Genomic DNA, 19322 nt, shown 5'->3' with positions numbered 1-19322 from the left:
TATTCCGGTGAAAAGAGAACGGAAGACCAGGATGATAGTGAAGTGGTTTGTGGTCTTCCAGACATAATTGGTGAGAAATTAAAGACTTTTATTTTATTTTATTTTAAAAGGCATATAATAAAGTGTTAACGTTTACAAAAACTAAAACTAAATTGTGTTGTTGTAAGAAAATAATATGTACGCAACAAATAAGAATGGGTGATAAAAATAAAAGGTTTTGTATTTCAATTCAGAAGAATATTTTCTGAATTTGATCTAGTTTTTATCTATCTATCTGTCTGTCTGTCTGTCTGTCTGTCTGTCTGTCAAGGTTGGGCTATATGACAAAAAACTCATATAACTTTATGATATAAGTCATCTTATATCCCGATAATGCTATATAAGGATAATACCATTTCTGTAAATAAAATCAATTAACAGTTAGTTTATATTCACTACATTTAAATTATTTTTATTATTATTATTATTATTATTATTATCATTATTTTACATTATAAAGTATATACTTGCAAATTCCCTCATTCACATGTGATACTATTTCTCACTTTATTTAGAACTTTAGGGCTCAAGTTAGATTGTAAATGTAGAAATATTAAATAATATTAAGAAAATCTCAAACACTTTTCAAAAACTATTGATTACAAGTTCATAACAATAAAACACAAAATAAAATGCGCAATGTAAACTTTATACTTTCAAGATGTAATTAAAAATGCAAGTTCCCTAACAATGTTAAAAGGTTATCAGTTAAGGGCAATCTTTATAATCTTTAAGTATAAAATGTATTAATCTATTCCCACACTTTTTTGGAATCAAAAGTTAATCTATGAATAAATAAAGTTAGCCTGTTATTATTTTGTTTTGTTTGCAGTTCCAGATAAAAAAAACTCGGACATCATTGATCGTCTTAAGGAGAAAAGGCAGAAGGATCACAATGAAGCTGTTTCTCAGTTGCAGGCAGATCTTTCCAGCATCAATCTGGTACATATACAGTGCCACAACAACTTTTTTTGTTGAGTTTAATTAATCTTCATTACTTTTCACTCTCAAATGTCCCTTATTTTACATTTAGGTTGTTGAACCATTATTTAGACATACTGGAAATGATATCTTACACAGACTGTCAGAGTATAATGACAGTATTGAAAGAATTATGCAGAAGATTGAAAGCATCTGTGACTTGACAGCACACAGCTATCAGGTGAGAACTAAATGTACCAAAAACACTTGCTTTCAATTAAAAAATGGTCAATAACTGAGTTTCGGATCACTCTTGTATTTGTTTGTTTTCTTATAGGACTTGCATGAAATCAGGAACAAAGTCTGCAGTGAATCGTCCTTGAAAACAAAGTTGATTAAACAGCTAGATGAGATATATTCTGAAAATGAGTCTAAGAGAAAAGCCATGGTATGTATTAAGTACATATAAATCATGTTTCCACAGTCAGTAGATAAGAACTGTGCTTATTTCTTCTACTTTTCTAGATATCAGCATTACTGAGAAAGTACACTTCAAAATTGGAGAAAATCAGTTATGTGATGCCCTGTGATGTCCACAGACTGATTGATAATGAAGCCATGGTATCCTATTCTGCTTGACAAATATATATTTGCAATTCATTAGCATTAATATCACCTTTAATATCCTTTAATATGTTCTTCACAGATGATAAACCAAGCTCTGCTAGCAAATCGACGTGCTTTGGCCAAACTGCATTTGAATTTAATGGAGAAACATTTGCAGATGGATGTTTTCCAAAGGCTGAAATGGGAGGAAAAGCTTCAAGATTGGAAAAGAATAAAACTTAGTGATGCAATCAGCCAGTTTAAGTATGACTGATGTTAAATAAATAGTACAAATAAGCGTCAAGCCAGATTAGTAATGTCATGTTTTAGCAAGAGTTTTGCTATTTAAAAAAAAAAAAAAAAAAAATATATATATATATATATATATATATATATATATATATATATATATATATATATATATATATATATATATATATATTCCATGAACACCTGCATATTAAACCCATACTGTGAGCTTGAACTGACATTTACTTTATACACTGTATACTACTCAGTCTAAACGCCAGTGCCAAAATTGGTTACTGTTTATATTTATGCTCTTCCTATAGAGACTTTATGAACAGTCCTCAAGTTCAGAACCCAAAAAACATTCAAGATACTCTGAGAACACTAAAGTCAGAACAGAAAACACTGAGTGAGAAACGCATCCAAACCTTGGAAGTTCTTAGGTGATAAATTAAACTTCTTGCACTTGATTTGAGTGAATGTTTGTCGTTAACATGCTGTTTCCATGTTTTCTGCCCCATATCAGAGAAATGACACCTCCAAGAATCTCAAAGTCATCGGTTTCAGAATGGTTTTCAGCTCTGTCTGTTATCAATGAGCAGATAGGTCAGAAAATGTCTTGTTCCGATAAACCAGTACAAAAAATGAATCCATGCTCAGCAACTCTTTATGTACAGCTGTATGATTGTTCCATTTTTTTCAGATCATATTCACGTTGCCACAATGGAAACACTTCATAAAATGTATGACAATAACTGGCAAGTGTGTTTGGCAGAGGTTGATCTATTTAAGGTGAGAAACAGCTTTTTTTTCTCATTTGGCATGACTATAAATACACAAGAGTACAACATTACTCTGAACTCTTCATACATAGACAGAGATGTCCACATGCGGTTTCACTTCGGATGAGATACAGAATTTTGTTAACACTGATGTATTACCTCTCATTGGACCATGCCAGTCACAAACGGAGATCTATTTGGAAAAACTGGATGTAAGTTTTGTTTCCTTAATACTTTAAATAGTCTTCTCTACTTCAGAAATATAAGCTCAATAAAATTTGTTTTGATTTATATCAGTAAGCTCATGTTTTACTGTGTTTATGTTAATCTTCTGCAGAAAGCTTTTGAAAGTCTGGCCAAAACTACTGCTGACGAGAGCAAGTGCTTATTCAGGTTAATGTGTGGGGCAGCTCAGCTGTGGGAGATCCACTGCAAAGGCCTGTTGAGCAGAGAACAGCAACTGCAAAATTCATTGGAGGTCATCAGTCAAGTCCATGAGCAAGAGAACCAGGCAAGATTGCATTAACTATTTTATGAAAAGGTTTCTTGTAAAGCACAGAGAGTCCAGTTCTACTCCTTGAGGGCCAGTTTCCTGCAGACTGTGGCTCTAAATAGTTCCAGCACCTTGAAAATATCCTTGAAATTTCTTGGAATGGTGGATTTTCTTCAAAGATGCTATAGAATGCATGTTCAGTTGTTGTCTAAGAAGGGGCTTAGATAAGTGTAGAGATTATACAAAAACTGTTTTACAAGCCCATTTATAGCCTTAGAATTTACCCCTGGGTTGTAAAGGTCCAACTTGACCATATTTGGAAGGGTTGTGAATATTAATGTGCTCTGCTCTGATGTTCCCACAGCTCATGTCGTTGCCCGAAGCTCATACAGACTCTTTAAAATACAAAAACTACAAATAATTATATTCAAAAAATATTTCAACAAATTGAGTAGTTTCCTTGTAAAGCATACACAGCAAAAATTGCAATATATATATATATATATATATATATATATATATATATATATATATATATGTTAAATTAACAAAAGATACATATAAACAGATGTTATGCCTTTTATATGAAATGAATTAAATGCATTTTTTTTATATTATATATATTTGTATATGTTCTGATGAACAAATGAGAGACCCTGGCTGTCTGCTTCACAGAACAACTTTACTCTTCAGCCTTTAATCTTTCAAAATTAGAAGAACAGAGTTCCACGTACGATACATAGTAAACATAATACAGAATACAGGTTTCCATTAACTTAAAAATAATGGGAATTATCATTGTAATATCACTAGGAAATGTTTTGGCCAATCAAATGCTGCTCGTCACAGTGTGTTTTGATACGTTTGCCTTGTTTATAAAAAACATATCGGACACAATGGATGAAGTATCTGTATTGACAAGAAATTTGTACTTTTGTAGTTTACAAAAAACTATGTAAGTTATTGTATTTCTATTCACACAAAATGATTTTTTGTGCAGTTATGATATACACAAACTGGCCACTTTATTAGGTACAACTTACTGGTACCAGGTTGGATCTGTTTTGCCCTCAGAACTGCCTTAATCCATCTTGCTTTCATGTTGATGTTGCCAAATTCTGACTCTTCCATCCGAATGTTGCAGCAGAAATCTAGACTTTTCAGACCAGGCAACGCTTTTCCAATCTTCTTCTCCAATTTTGGTGAGCCTGTGCGAATTGTAGCCTCAATTTTCTGTTCTTAGCTGACAGGAGTGGCACCTGGTGTGGTCTTCTGCTGCTGCAGCTAGTTCGCCTTGAGGTTGGACATATTGTGCGTGTAACAAGTAGTTATTTGAGTTACTGTTGCCTTTCTAACAGCTCGAAGCAGTCTGGCCATTCCCCTCTGACCTCTGGCATCAACAAGGCATTTGCACCCACAAAACTGTCACTCACTGGATATTTTCTCTTTTAGACTGTTGTCTATAAACCTTAGAGATTGTTGTGCGTAAAAATCCGAGTAGATCATCGGTTTTTGAAATACTCAGACCAGGCCGTCTGGCACTAATAACCATGCCACGTTCTAAGTCACCTTACTTCCCCATTCTGATGCTCGGTTTGAACTGCAGCAGGTCGTCTAAACCATGTCAACATGTCTAAAAGCATTGAGTTGCTGCCATGTGATTGGCTGATTAGAAATTTGCGTTAACAAGCAGTTGGACAGGTGTACCTAATCAAGTGGCCAGTAAGTGTATAAACAGTTCCGTTTTCAGCACCTTCATTAACTTAATAAATTCTAATTTCATATACGTTGCTATCTTGCTCCAAACAGACTTCTGAGACACAAGCTAATCTAGGTGTGTTTAATTAGGGTTAGAATAATTAAACAGCGTGTCTGAAACTGCATTCTTTACTACTATATAGTATGTAAAAAGTAGTACATCCATATATATAGTTTTTAAAAAAGTATTGGGCGAGAGGTACCAGGATGACGAATTAACTCCACTGAGATTCTAATGCGTGCATCCAGTGCACAAGAGAATTGTTCAATGGAAGTAAAGAGACACACCTAGCACATTAAGATCATGCAGAAGTGACAGCATGGGGGAAGAAGTAGTACACTACCTGTTAAAAGTCTTATCACCTATCCAAGTTTTAGGAATAACAGATGATAACTTGACTTCTAGTTGATCATTTGGTATTAGAAGTGGCTTATATGAATTATTACCATAGATTAACTTATTTTACCAAAACAAAAATGATAATTTCTTTATTTTTAAATATTTATTAAGAACAGTACGGTCTGACTTTGTTTAGACAAAAGTCTTGTCACTTAACAGAAATAATGTACAGTATAGTATATAAAGTCATGCTGCAGTGGAAAAAGAATAAATATTGTGTCTGACTCTCGTGAGCTTGGAGGAGTGCATCCATACATCTCTGCAATGACTCAGATAACTTATTAATAAAGTTATCTGGAATGGCAAAGAAAGCCTTCTTGCAGGACTCCCAGAGTTCATCAAGATTCTTTGGATTCATCTTCAATGCCTCCTCCTTCATCTTATCGCAGACATGCTCAATAATGTTCATGTCTGCTGACTGAGCTGGCCAACTCTGGAGCACCTTGACCTTCTTTGCTTTCAGGAACTTTGATGTGGAGGCTGAAGTATGAGAAGAAGCGCTATCCTGCTGAAGAATTTGCCCTCTTCTGTGGTTTATAATGTAACTGGCAGCAAAAATGTTGCCCCATACTGAATGAAACTCCGAACCATGATTTTTCCTTCACCAAACTTGACTGATTCTATGAGAATCTTAGGTCCATGATGATTCCAATAGGTATTCTCTAGTATTTTTGATGATTGAGATGCAGCTTAACAGATGGATCATTGGAAAAATCTACTTTCTGACACTTTTCCAAATAATCAACTAGAAGTCAACCTATAATTTGTTGCTCTTACAACTGGGATTGAAGACAAGACTTTTGTCAGGCAGTGTACATTCAAAATTCACTCACACTGTTTAGATCATAGTTTTGTAATGGTAGTGAAGTAATAAATGTAGTAAAATCAAATTTTGTACACACTCAGACCAAACCTGATTTCACACACCAGAACTTTGTGACACTGGTCATCCAGAAACACATTTAGACACCACTTTATAATCAGTGCTTAAATATTGAGTGCTCAATCTTTTGTAAAATTTCACTCTTTCACATGTTCACTGAACATAGATATGTCAAATGTCTCACCCAACAGAGGAAAGAGGCCCAGCTGGATATGATGTTGGACAAACTCAGACAGGAAGGTTCAGAAGAAGCTCTGAAGGCCTCATTAGAGAAAATACTAACCTATTTGGAGGAAGTTAAGAATGGGTAACACAGATTTAGATTTCTATAAATCATTTTTTGTTGTTATTGCACTGTATGATAAGCTACTGGAACTTAATAATGGAACAACGTTTCTGGCAAAAAAGAAAGAGAACCTAGATATTTTTTGGAAATATTTTCCTGCCTTGTTATTTAAGGTATGCGCAAACCTATGAGGAGGAAGTGGAAATTGTGGAGTATTATCCATCTACAGTACTGCAGGAACTACAAGCATACAGTCTTTCTGTTAGCCAGTTCTTCGGTGCTGAAGAGGTTTATGGTCAGGTACATATTTAACATGAACAATGCTGTTATCTCTGTTTGTACTTGAACAAACATTGTTAAAATAACCTCTTTTTGTCATAGGACCATAAGGATTTTTGCCAAATTTATCCTTCTCTTAAACTTGGTGAGTTGAAAATGCATCTTAAGGAGCTGTATTTTGTGACTGCCTGTAGATGTAATAACTATTTATTATGTTCATGTTGATGTTTACACAGATCAAAACATAAAAACTGGTAAAAACATAAGACATAAAGATGCACCAAAGTCACATTTCAACAATCAAGAAAGCTCAAACTTCGACCTGTCCTGTGCAACGGTAAACAGGATGTGCACATGTTTGCTCATTTTAATTTTTCCATCTACATCAATAACTGAACTTCCTCTCCTTTGTAGGATGACCAACACTGTACGGCTTTAGCATTTTCATTCTCAAACACCAAGGAGACTCTGATCACTGCAAAAGGAAATGTGTACAGCTGCTCTGGGTTTCATACTACTAATGATGAGGAAGAGGAGAAAAACTTAAAGGAAATTGAATTGGTTTTGTACCCAAAAACTTTTACTGTTGAAGTCCTAAAAGAGTAAGTATATATTGATAGACGGAAATACTTACGTAAGCTTGAATGGTGAAATATTTAGATAACAAAATTAAAAAAACATGTTCCTGTTTCAATTTGAATTTACTTCTGCTTGCATTTTTTATTTGTTGTTTACTTTTTTATTCATATTTTATGTTTAGTTTCTGAATATGCCAAATAAAAGTTTAACTGATATTGAAAAACTTCTGTTGTATTGCCTTATCACAGAGTAAGACAAACATTTTTTAGCACTCTGGAAGAGCGATTTCACATTATTCTAACCAACACAACGGCTATTGTGGAGGCCAAGAAGGAGAAACTGAAAGCTGAGTTTAACCTTCGCGTCCAGCTACACCAAACTCGTGCTGCAAGAATCGAGACGGACATTTACATTGTCAGAGCAGGTTTGTGAATTAAATCACACCCAAAGCTAATATAATCTAAAATATAATTTTTCTGACTTTTAATTTTATCTTTAAATTCATTGAAATGTGTGTAATTCATTATTGATTGATTAAAATAGATATTTATTTTTAATTTTTGTTAGCTGTCTATGATTAATGTGTAATGCGAAACATTCTGACATACATTAATGGTAAATTTGGTCAATGAAGTATATTTGAGTTTGTCTGTGAACTTTCTCCGGCCACTTTATTAGGTACACCTGTCCAACTGTGCGTTCAAGCAAATTTCTATTCAGCCAATCACATGGCAGCAACTCAATGCATTTAGGCATGTTTGTTGGTGTCAGAAGGTATTTCAGAAACTGCTGATCTACTGGTATTTTCACGGACAACCATCTCTAGGGTTTACAGAGAGTGGTCTGAAAAAGAGCAAGTATTCAGTGAGCGGCAGTTTTGTAAGCGCAAATGCCTTGTTGATGCCAGAGGTCAGAGGAGAATGGCCAGATTGGTTCCAGCTGATAGAAAGGCAACAGTAACTTAAGTAGCCACTCGTTACAAGCGAAGTATGCAAAAAAGCATCTCTGAACGCACATGTCCAACCTTGAGGCGGATGGCCTACAGCAGCAGATGACCACCCCGGGTGCCACTTCTGTCAGCTAAGAACAGGAAATTAAGGCTGCAATTCGCACAGGCTTACATAATTTGGACAATAGAAGATCGGAAAAAAGATTGCCTGGTCGGATGAATCTTGATTTCTGCTGTGGAATTTGGATGGTAGGGTCAGAAATTGGTGTCAACAACATTAAAGTATGGATCCATCCTGCCTTGTATCAATTGTTCAGGCTGCTGCTGGTGGTGGTGTAATGGGGTGGTAGATATTTTCTTGGCACACTTTATGCCCATAAGTATCAATTCAGCATATTGTCCACAACACAGCCTACCTAAGAATTGTTGCTGACCATATCTATCCCTTTATGAACACAGTGTACCCATCTTCTGATGACTACTTCCAGCAGGATAACGCTCTATGTCATAAAGTAGCAATCATCTCAGACTGGTTTCTTGAATATGACAACGAGTTCACTGTACTCAGAGAACCTTCACAGTTACCAAACTCAATCAAACAGAGCATCTTTGGGATGTGGTGGAACGGTAGATTCACATCATGGATGTGCAGCTGACAAATCTGCAGCAACTGCGTGACGCTATCATGTCAATATGGACCAAAATCTCTGAGGAATATTTCCAGTACCTTGCTAAATATTTGCCACGAAGGATTCAGGCAGTTCTGAATGTATAAAGGGGTCCAACCCGATACTAGTAAGTTGTACCTATTAAAGTGGCCGGTGAGTGTGTATGTTCTGATGACATCAAAAACATTCATTGGTTTAAAATGCCCTTAAATATAAAATTTAATTTGAAGTTGTTACAAAGTGCACTTAAAGAAATAGTTTCCCCCCAAAAATCTGATTATTTACTCCATATTTACTATCTCATTTCATGGGCAGCTGAACTCGCACACCATCGAGAACGTGTGGATCAACACTGTAGGGGTATACAGCAGGTGCTGGAAAACTCCCAGACAGACTTACAAGAGTTACAGGTCCAGCTGAATAAACTGACTGAAGACTTTCAAATGCAAATCTATAAAAGAGAGAAAGATTTCATCGTTGGCACTAGTTCTGAAAAGTAAATAAATGCAAATACATTTTGTATAATGGTAATGATGTGTACAGTTTATGTAACAATCTGCTTTTTCTGGCCTTTTTTATTTACAGGCTAAATAGACTTTGGAACTCACTTCAATCCAGCCTGGACAAACTCATCAGTGTTATCCAGATTTCACAAAGAGACTTCAGACAAAAGATTGAGTTCAGGATGGAGGGTCTGAGGGAGTCAAATGTTCAGATAATGAGATCTTTTAAGTATGTGATCAATGTTCTCCGTATAAGTTTTTAGCATATTATGCAATGGATATTATTAAAGCCAAATGAAATAATCATTATCTATTCCACAAGATTGTTTTCTGAGGGGGGGAATTTTACACCCCAGGAAATTGAGGTCTTTCAGTCACAACTGGAAAAGATGGACAAGCGCATTGATACCGCAGAGGGGGCCGTGATACAGGACATGGAGGATAGAGAATCAAAGTGTCTGGACCAGGTTGAGATTTTCAGCTCGTAAGTGAATCACTGTGATCATATACAACAGTCAGTGACTATCTGTTTTTTTTGTTTTTTTGCTCAGGCCAAGGATATTTTCAGGAGGTTTGGGGAAAAATTCAGTTTTCATGCTAATGACCTGAAGTTTCTTGAAAAAATGCAACAAATTTTTACCAACACACGAGTCCAGATTAAGAGCGAGGTATTTTCATAGTATCATTTAATGATATTTAATTTCTGTCATTCTGTGTTCATAATCTGCTGAATTTGTGCTTGTCTGTTCAGGCTTTGAAGAGTAACATGCAGAAAAAGATGATTGATAGCATGCTGCGTGATTTAAAACAAATGACTGCTGAGTATTACCAACCATGTCCTGATAAGAAGGTAAATGTCTTGAAGTGCCAATGTCTTGAGTGCATTAGTTCCCATTCATCTGTTTTCAGCATTAGTTGTACCAGAGGTATTTGTTCTATTCAGGCTTTTATTTTGTTTTTTAAATATAGCATTATAAAGTTTTACAAAGCATTCCCAAAAGCTGACAGGTTAAAAAGCATTAGTTAAATGTAAATATTAGTCGAAGATAACACAAATAAACACATCATGGAGTTTTGAAATGAGGGTTTTTATTATTAAAGGAAAAATAAATTTTAAATGACATAGTCATCGGTGGAAAAAGTGTTTGCCCACAAATCTTATAACTGGTTGGGACACCCTTAGCAGCAACAACAATCTATCAAGCGTTTTTGATAAATGACCCTGCGCTAAGCCCCGCCCTCCTTAGTTATTGTTGCTACGCCATGTCTAGCTTTTGTGCCTGACATGACTTTTACAATGTGTATGCGCCAGTGTCAGACATTGCCAGGGATATAATGTCATTTCTGTCAAACAGGTGAGATATCTGAGAAAGCCAGACAAAAAAGGACTGCAGAATGCATTACAGGGGTATATTTTCGACATAATAGGCAACTGATTAGAGAATAATTCAATCAAAATTGAAGCTAGCTAAGCCTAGCTGCCTCATACGCTGACCATTCAACAGCTTAGCTCATGCACAGCAGGAGAGGTGAAATTGAAATATAATTAAATAATATCTAATTAAACGGTGATTTTTCTATTTTTAACCAAAAAGCCTTATAGACTATTGTTGTGCAGTGACATAAAGCATTACTAAACAACAAGGAAACATGCATGGACAGCTTTTACATAGTTCATTCATAGAAAGAGCAGCCAGAAAGGGGAAATTAATGGATTTGTGCCGAATATTAGCATCATTGACCCATAACAGTGTACATTAAGTTACCCATTACTGTCTGTATGTTTGTTTGCTCTATAAATTAATGAAAAACAGCTGTGGGTAAAGTATATTGATCGCAAGTGCTCAGTTTGTGATCATATTTCAGTTTTGTTCTGTTGATTTATAATTTCAAATATTTGTAGCTTGAAATAGATGGAAATATGAAGTTCAGTAAAGTTAGCATAAGATTTGCAAATTCGTATTTGCCGGATCAATAACTTATGTCATCATGACCTATTCGCTATTGGTATGACTAAGTTACTATGGCGAAGGCTTAAACGGAGCATTACTCATAATATCAAGTGAAAAAAAAGGAATAAGACAGCTGTAAACCATAACCTGCTTTGTATTTTGTAGGAAACACAATTTAGATCTGTTTAGGTTCAGAGGTGTGTGAGTTATTGCCGTTTATCACTGAATGTGTCAGGAATATCAAAACAACGCCAACTTAACTCCGTTCTTTTAGCACCTTTCACAGAGCTTGATCCTTGCTGGCATTTCTCTCCTTGGGTTTTTGGTTTTGAAAAAAGGTTACAGCTCTGTGGAGGAATTTTGGCCCCCTCGCCTTTGCAGAATTGTTGTATTTCAGCCACATTGGAGGATTTTCGGGCATGGACCACCTTTCTAAGGTCATGCCACAGCATCCTAATTGGATTTAGGTCAGGACTTTGACTAGGCCACTCCAAAGGCTTCATTTAGTTTTTCTTAAGCCATTCAGAAGTGGACTTGCTGGTGTGCTTTGGATTGTTGTCCTGCTTGAGCTCACTAACAGAAGGGTAGAAATTCATAGTTTTGTTTTCACAGCAAGTCTTGCAGGTCCTGTAGCAACAAAATAGCCCCAGCCCATCATACTACCACCACCACCACCACGTTACTGTTGGTATGATGTTCTTTTTCTGAAACGCAGTTTACATTTATGCCACACAAAACGGGACACACAGCTGGGTCTCTTTGTCATTTCCACACAGGGCTATGTAATTTTAGATTTTGTTTTCCCTACATAATAAAAACATTTAAAACTGGATGATGTGTTTTTCTTCTGGTGTCTTTGACTATTATTTAAATTAGTTTGATGATCTAAAACATTAAAGTATGACAAAAGTGCAAAAAAAAAAAGAAAAATCAGTTTTTTTTTTGTTTTTGTTTTTTGAATAACATAGCTTCATTAAGTTTTTACAAAACAGGTTAAAGAACGCAGGTAAATGTAAATATTAGTCAAACATAACACAAGTACACACATCATGCAGATTTGAAACAAAGGGTTTTATTATTAATGGAAAACAAAATGAAAAACTGCATAGTCGTGTGTAGAAACAGTGCTTGCGCCCAAATCTAATAACTGGTTGGGCCATCCTTAGCAGCAACAACATCTACAGTATCAGGCATTTTCAATAACTTGCAATGAGTCTGTTACAGTTCTGTGCAGAATTGTTGTAATTCAGTCACATTGGACGGTTTTCGAGCACGAACCATGAACGAATGCCACAGCATCTTAATTGGAATCAGATCAGGACTTTGACTAGGCCACTCCAAAGTCTTTGTTTAGTTTTTCTTAAGCCAAGCAGAAGTAGATTTAGTGTGCTTTGGATCATTGGCCCACTGCAGAGAACATGTTTTTTGAGGTCACTAACATCCAAGTCTTCCTGAAGCAGTAAAAAAGCCCCAGACCATCACACTGTCACCACCAACACCACATGTTACTATTCGTATGATGTTCTTTATCTGAAATGCAGTATGCATTTATGTCACACATAATGTCTCCATGTCATTTTCACAAAGGGCTTTGTAGTTTTTGATAACTACATAATAAAAAAAAAATTCAAAACTGGATGATGTGTTTACCTGTTGAAGTATTTTACATTGAAGTGTCACAAACATGCAAAAAAGAAAGAAGAAATGTTTTTTTCACACCACTGTGTATATATTTACATACACGGTCTTTGCTATAAGCCATATCTCAAACCAATCATCTGAAGCACTCATATACAAGATTCAAATTCAGGGCTCACAACAGCTGTCTTTAAAGACACAACATTTTTTCTTTTTTAATTATTTCCCTGTGGAAAAAAATGAATGTGGTTTTAACTTGTGAAACCTGAGTGTTGTGCTCTTTTCATGTCACTATAATACTGGTCTGCAGAAAACATTTTCCATTGTACTGTAGATTGTAACCGTAGTGGAGATAACCAGTTTAACAACTTCCCTGATGGAGGAACTAAAGAAGAGGTGTCAGTACCTTGACTGCTTTTTGGTATGGCATTATATGCTGCATGGCTACAGACATAATCAAATGTAATGCCTATTGAAGTGGCTAACAGTCTAATCTAATATTTTAGGATGCCTCGATGGCTGCCCCCCGACCAGAGACTCCATTTCAGGGGGCTTTTGCAGTTGCAGCCCGCTCCAGATCTCGTACACAGGAAACCACAGGCAGTCCAGAGAGAGAGGGCCTGCTACATCCTAGTCGCATTGGAGCTTCTTTTCTGGATGATGCGGCAGTGGGAGTTATTAAAGGCCTACTCAAGTTAGTGAACTAAAATGAAAATTACGCCAAACCTTTACTTATTCTAAACCATTTTCTTTGTTCTCTTAGACATACACTGAAGAATGTTTGAAACCTGTTACTCATTATAGTCGTTTTTTTTCCTACTATTGATGTCAATGGTTCCCAACATTTTTCAAAAATATCTTCTTTTGGGTTAACTATTCTTTAAAAATGTTAATTGGGGTAATTATTGTCAACTATACATTACTTTGAGAGAAATAAAAAGCAAGTAACATAATTACCAAACATTTTCTATTACTTGTGAACAGGGTAGGTAAAGCTCAAGACCTCAAGGAAGACAACTGTGACTCAGCAGAACAACGCGCTTCATCAGGTTACATTGTTCATGTGTCATCATATTTTTATATTTACTGTTATTGTGGTCAACTGCAGTTTCATTCGTTTGCCTTTTCATATTAGGTGACTAGTTTTGTATTTTATTCTAACAATTGAAAATCCTTTGTCTTTAGCAAGGTTAAACTCACCCCATGGATCAGGTCGAAGGTCAGGAAAGAGTCTCAGTCAGTCTGGAATAGAAACTGTCCGCAGAAAGTCAGTGGAGTCAATAAACATACAAAGGTATGCCCTTTAAAATGTCATGAAAGAGATTTCGGAAATGCTATTAGAGAAGTGGTTATCATGAGCAAATCTGAACACTACCCTATCTGACAAAAGTCTTGTCACCAATCCCAGTTGTAAAAGCAACAGATAATAACTTCAAATTGATTTGAAAAGTGGCAGAAGGTAGATTTTCTGATGAATCATCAGTTGAACTGCATCCCAATCATCACAAATACTGCAGAAGACCTACTTGAACCCGCATAGACACAAGATTCTCACAGAAATCAGACAGGGTTCCAATCAGGGTGACTAGACTTTATATTCTATACTGGACAATATTCCTGTTAAGTGACAAGACTTTTATCAAAGAAAAGTCAGACCTTACTGTTCTAATTAAATAATTAAAAATCAAGATATCATACGATTTTATTTTGGTGAAATAAATAATCTAGAGGCCTTGCTTTTCGTATAAGCAACTTCTGATACCAAATGATCAACTAGAGGTCAAGTTATTATTTGTTGTTCTTAAAACTTGGATAGGCGACAAGACTTTTGTCAGGTGGTGTATAGCTACAGTGTTCTACATCTTTTACTGTAATAGTTATTTCAATTCAGTGTACATTTAAAAATGGACATGCATGTGTGTTACAAATTTTTCTTGTTAAATTAACATTTTTAAATGTATTTCTTTGATGCAGTTCTATCAGTGTAAAGAGGTTGCCAAAACTCAACCGATTTGACAAGAAGTACCTTATTTTTGGCTCCAACCCCGAAGAGCAGAAGAACAGGTAAGTGCAACTGTGGTACTTATATATGATATGTTTTGCTTTGTTAATTTCATGTTTTTTTTAATCATTTTTAAAAATATATTTGTTTCTCAGTGTTTGCTTCAAAACTTCAATTACTGGTATTCTGTGGAAAGCCAATGATATTCTTCTCATGGTGGCTGAGGTATTATAAAACATAACAGTTTGTATGTTTTTTTTTTTTTTTGGTGTATATTGTATATTTTTTTGTATGTAATTTACTATTCTGTAAATCACAATTAGGAGTTCTATAAGAAAGAGCGCCGCCCTATCACTCGTTCCGAGCAACTGCAGGAGACGTTTGATCAGTGTGCAGAGGAGATACAGAAAAGACTTCTGGTCTACCAGAGCCAAGCACATGACTACCACAACAGCTGCCTGCAAGGTTCATTCTTAATGTTACTTGGAAAGGAAAAATATTACAATTCATTTTGAAGATATGATAATGTCAATATTGAGATGGCTAAGTGGTTAGCAGGTTAGAAGGTTCAATGCCTGTTCGGTCTTTCCAGTGCACAATGTTGATTTATATTAAACTTAACTCATATCTGACTCCAATTTTAGTATGAGGTGGTTTAGAATATTAATATATTTATCCTCGTTTTATCTGACTCCAATTATAAAACATTGATAAAGTTATTTTGTTTCCTTTCACATTATTTTGGATTATAATTGAATATTCTTTTGATTTGTTATTATACCTTATTCTCATTTACTCAGATTCCTGTAGCATCTCGAGTCTTTCTCCGGCCGGGTATACAATCTCTTAATACAAGCTTGTCTGTCTCGGTCATTAAACAGAGGCGATTAACCACTCTCCTAAAAAGGCAGAACCCTACTTACTCAATTTAGGAGATTTTTATGTGGTCCCCATAGATCTGTTTTCTACTTAATCAAGACAAAGTATTTTAATAATAATCGCACAGGATTATAAGTTTGTAGATGAAGGCCTAAATACCCACATTTAGATTAGTTTCAACAATATTTTGTTGTTCTAAATAGAAAACTCATAGATGGCCTTTTACAGTCTAAGTATACTTGAATTAATGCCAATTTGTTAGTTGGATCTCTAACAACATTGTATAGCGTGCCACACTGCTATGTCTAACATGTTCTAGTCCGTTACTAACCTGTACAGTGGCTTGTAGTGCTATGGACAACAACATTTATCAGTGATAATATCACGAGGACTGTTTGAATAATTCAAAACATAATTTATTAGTCAGGTAAATGTATTATGCCAATTCAGTCAGTCAATTCATAAAAGATCAATATAAAACATCAAGTTATCAAAGATAAATCCAAGATTAAAAGATGCATTCCTGACTTTAAAATACACATAACATAGAGCATAAGCTCCATGTTACAGCCTGATCTGGGTAAGCAAAATCGCCCTGAGCCTTTCTTAAACCTTACCTTAAATAATCCAAGAATTCCCTCAAGGAAAGGGGTGTGTGCATAACAAAAGGCATTTGCATTTAGTGCTGCCTGTGGAAAAGTCACACCCTTCACAGTGGTTCAAAAGATGCCTGAAGTTATATATTTATTGTTTTGATTATGTCTATTTCTGAGAGAATGAGACCATTGTACCAATCACACTGAGACATTTCAAATGATATCAAACATTATAGATAAAGTCACTTTGGTTAATCTAGAACATTCAAACATTGAAATGACCATATGTGTGAATTGGGGTGGTTGAAGCCGAGTTTCAGCAGACTCAGATGCAAATGCAGCAGGAACTGGTTTTTCCCGCATTCCCACCTGCTGGGTTGTGGTCAACAGTCTCTGTTTTCAGCTCATGTTTTGAATTGTCAAAGACATCAAAAATATTTGTAATATTTCAATTCTTACAATAGGTGAACTGGATAAAGGATAAACTAACCATTGTGTGTGAATGGGAGAGCGTGTTTCCCAGCATTGAGGGTTGTACTCAGTATTCCATCAACATACAAAAATTTAAAGGTCTCAGCAACTTCCTGTTTACCTAGACTTTAAATAAGATAAATAGTAAAATTGATGTATTTTTATTAAATAATTAAAAGATATCTGAAACCCCTCCTGTAAAACCTTTTAATTTTAACAAGTGAACAAAAGTTTTAACCTGAGTTTAACCAATGTTCAGATTTTTGTTTTATTTATGCCAACTAGTGCACATTTTTAATTACATGTTACTGTATATAAAATATATATTTGTTGTTATGCATCTTGTAAAAAAAAAAAAAAAAGCTTAATTTAAAGACACTTATGAATAATCTAGTTAAAATATATTCTAGAGTCCTGATGTCAAAACCCAGAAGACCATATCATGAATAAATCTTTGTTTTTTTCCATGATTAAAACCAGGTAATCATAACTTGATACTCTGTTACATATATATATATATCTAGGGTTTACAGAGAATGGTCCTAAAAAGAGAAAATATAAAGTTCTGTAGGCACAAATGCCTTGTTGATGCCAGAGGTCAGAGGAGAATGGCTTGACAGTTTCAAGCTAATAGAAAGGCAACAGTAACTGAATAACCACTTGTTACAACTGAGCATCTCTGAATGCACAACACATTGAACCCTGTGGTGGACAGGCTTCAGCAGCAGAAGACCACACCGGGTATCAATCCAGTCAGCTAAGAATAGGAAACTGAGGCTACAATTCGCACAGGCTCACCAAAATTGGACAATAGATGTTCTTGCCTTGTATCAACGGTTCAGGCTGGTGCTGTAATTGTGCGGGGGATATTTTCACTTTGGGCCCCATTAGTACCAACTGAGCATCGTGTCAACCTACCTGAGTATTGTTGCTGACCATGTCCATCCCTTCTTGACCACAGTGTACTCATCTTCTGATAGCTACTTCCAGCAGTGCACTGTACTCCACAGTCAACAAGTCTCAATCCAATAGAGCTTTTTTATACTGTATATATCAAAATATCAAAGTATTATAAAATTTAGTTTATCACAGTTAATTACGTATAAACAAAAAGAAACACACACAATAAAGCACATAGGAATATTTCAAGCCAACCAGTGCTGAATTATTATCTGGGTTTTGCCTCATAGCTACAGCTAGACATCAAGAATGTGGTATCTACTCATTGAAGGTTTCACCCTATTCACCTTTAGGGTCTTCTCTTTTCTAGATAAATAGTGGAAATGAAGACTGTGGATTTAAAACAGTGTTTTTGGAATATCAATTTCATGCTGCCCTGCTATTACTGTAATCAACAATAACGTAGATCTGGTTACTCAAGATAATGTGCATTTATGTTACATAACAATATGGAACTGCTTTCTCTCCGTGTAGAATTTCAGCGGCAGTTGAAAGCCATTGAAGAGTTTCTGTCAAGTGTACCAGAGATACTTTTCTCTAAACTGAGAGATCAACACCTTGAGGAGCTGACGCAAAGCATGATACAAATTCAACACCGGTTCAAACTAGTTCAACAGCGGAGTGAACAAAACAGGGTAAGTTAGCAAATGCAGAACAATGGTGATAACAGAGAAAAGTTCCCCAAAAGTTTCTCACATGTTCGTCACTGGGGAAGAAACCAATAACTGTCATGTCACAATATCAACCGTCTGCTTTATATATTTGTTAAATATTAAAGAAGTTTCTGCTTTTTGTGGTCTGCTGTAATAGAGAGAGCATAGTGGTCAGTTGCGTGTGCGTCTCAGTCACCCGGCTTGTGAGAGGGAACTCAAAGCGTTGGTGGAGGCTGAAGAGCAGAGACAGAGACATCACAGAGAGGCCATCCAGCATACCAGACAGGAACTTCAGGTTACTCAGACCTTCAGACTTGAGCTCACTAAGTCATTCTTCTGCCTTTGTTGCTCTTTTTGAGTGACTAAACTTGATTTTGTTTTTGGACAGGCCTGTGTCATCAAAAACGCCGAGGAATCTGTCACTGCTTTTGCCAGGTTGGCAGAGGCCCTGCTATTTCAGTTCGACAATCTCATTACCATCCATGAGGTTCAAGTGGGACGTAAGTCTATGTGGTTACACTATGGGAATGTAAAATGATGCCTCACCACCAGTTTGACATAAGAAGTGCTTTTGTTAATATATATATATATATATATATATATATATATATATATATATATATATATATATATATATATGTATATATATATATGTATAAATATATATGTGTATATATATGTATATATATATATATATATATATATATATATATATATATATATATATATATATACACAGCTCAAAAAATAACTACAAGTCAATCACACTTCTCTGA

At 35.4% G+C, this 19322-nt stretch overlaps 1 protein-coding gene across 3 annotated transcripts in view; it reads left to right on the top strand.

Annotated features, from left to right (window-relative positions):
- The window catches only part of ccdc180 (coiled-coil domain containing 180), a 25050-nt gene that overhangs the window by 637 nt on the left and 5091 nt on the right, over nucleotides 1-19322 (top strand). The window contains exons 3-35 of one of the 3 annotated variants that reach the window (XR_012406348.1): nucleotides 1-70; nucleotides 872-981; nucleotides 1073-1201; nucleotides 1298-1408; nucleotides 1486-1581; nucleotides 1667-1830; nucleotides 2139-2258; nucleotides 2342-2421; nucleotides 2519-2607; nucleotides 2690-2809; nucleotides 2935-3108; nucleotides 6323-6438; nucleotides 6591-6717; nucleotides 6799-6841; nucleotides 6933-7033; nucleotides 7111-7298; nucleotides 7524-7699; nucleotides 9208-9388; nucleotides 9478-9624; nucleotides 9718-9862; nucleotides 9947-10063; nucleotides 10147-10245; nucleotides 11960-12035; nucleotides 13320-13406; nucleotides 13492-13679; nucleotides 13970-14034; nucleotides 14171-14279; nucleotides 14960-15049; nucleotides 15143-15212; nucleotides 15311-15452; nucleotides 18368-18528; nucleotides 18704-18841; nucleotides 18935-19046. The exon at nucleotides 1-70 is cut by the window's left edge and continues 10 nt beyond it. Coding sequence is in view for 2 of the 3 variants with exons in the window: in XM_003198660.6 (XP_003198708.3) it covers nucleotides 1-70; nucleotides 872-981; nucleotides 1073-1201; nucleotides 1298-1408; nucleotides 1486-1581; nucleotides 1667-1830; nucleotides 2139-2258; nucleotides 2342-2421; nucleotides 2519-2607; nucleotides 2690-2809; nucleotides 2935-3108; nucleotides 6323-6438; nucleotides 6591-6717; nucleotides 6799-6841; nucleotides 6933-7033; nucleotides 7111-7298; nucleotides 7524-7699; nucleotides 9208-9388; nucleotides 9478-9624; nucleotides 9718-9862; nucleotides 9947-10063; nucleotides 10147-10245; nucleotides 13320-13406; nucleotides 13492-13679; nucleotides 13970-14034; nucleotides 14171-14279; nucleotides 14960-15049; nucleotides 15143-15212; nucleotides 15311-15452; nucleotides 18368-18528; nucleotides 18704-18841; nucleotides 18935-19046 (3865 nt within the window). In the remaining variant the exon portion in view is untranslated. The remainder of the gene's footprint in view (nucleotides 71-871; nucleotides 982-1072; nucleotides 1202-1297; nucleotides 1409-1485; nucleotides 1582-1666; nucleotides 1831-2138; nucleotides 2259-2341; nucleotides 2422-2518; nucleotides 2608-2689; nucleotides 2810-2934; nucleotides 3109-6322; nucleotides 6439-6590; nucleotides 6718-6798; nucleotides 6842-6932; nucleotides 7034-7110; nucleotides 7299-7523; nucleotides 7700-9207; nucleotides 9389-9477; nucleotides 9625-9717; nucleotides 9863-9946; nucleotides 10064-10146; nucleotides 10246-11959; nucleotides 12036-13319; nucleotides 13407-13491; nucleotides 13680-13969; nucleotides 14035-14170; nucleotides 14280-14959; nucleotides 15050-15142; nucleotides 15213-15310; nucleotides 15453-18367; nucleotides 18529-18703; nucleotides 18842-18934; nucleotides 19047-19322) is intronic. The other 2 variants (XM_003198660.6, XM_073951410.1) reach the window with 2 other exon arrangements.

The sequence above is a fragment of the Danio rerio genome, chromosome 5, assembly GCF_049306965.1.
Source record: "Danio rerio strain Tuebingen ecotype United States chromosome 5, GRCz12tu, whole genome shotgun sequence".
Classification (NCBI taxonomy): Eukaryota; Metazoa; Chordata; class Actinopteri; order Cypriniformes; family Danionidae; genus Danio; species Danio rerio.
The sequence above is the reverse complement of the archived record's forward strand: the minus strand, read 5'-3'. Positions and strand labels throughout refer to the sequence as shown.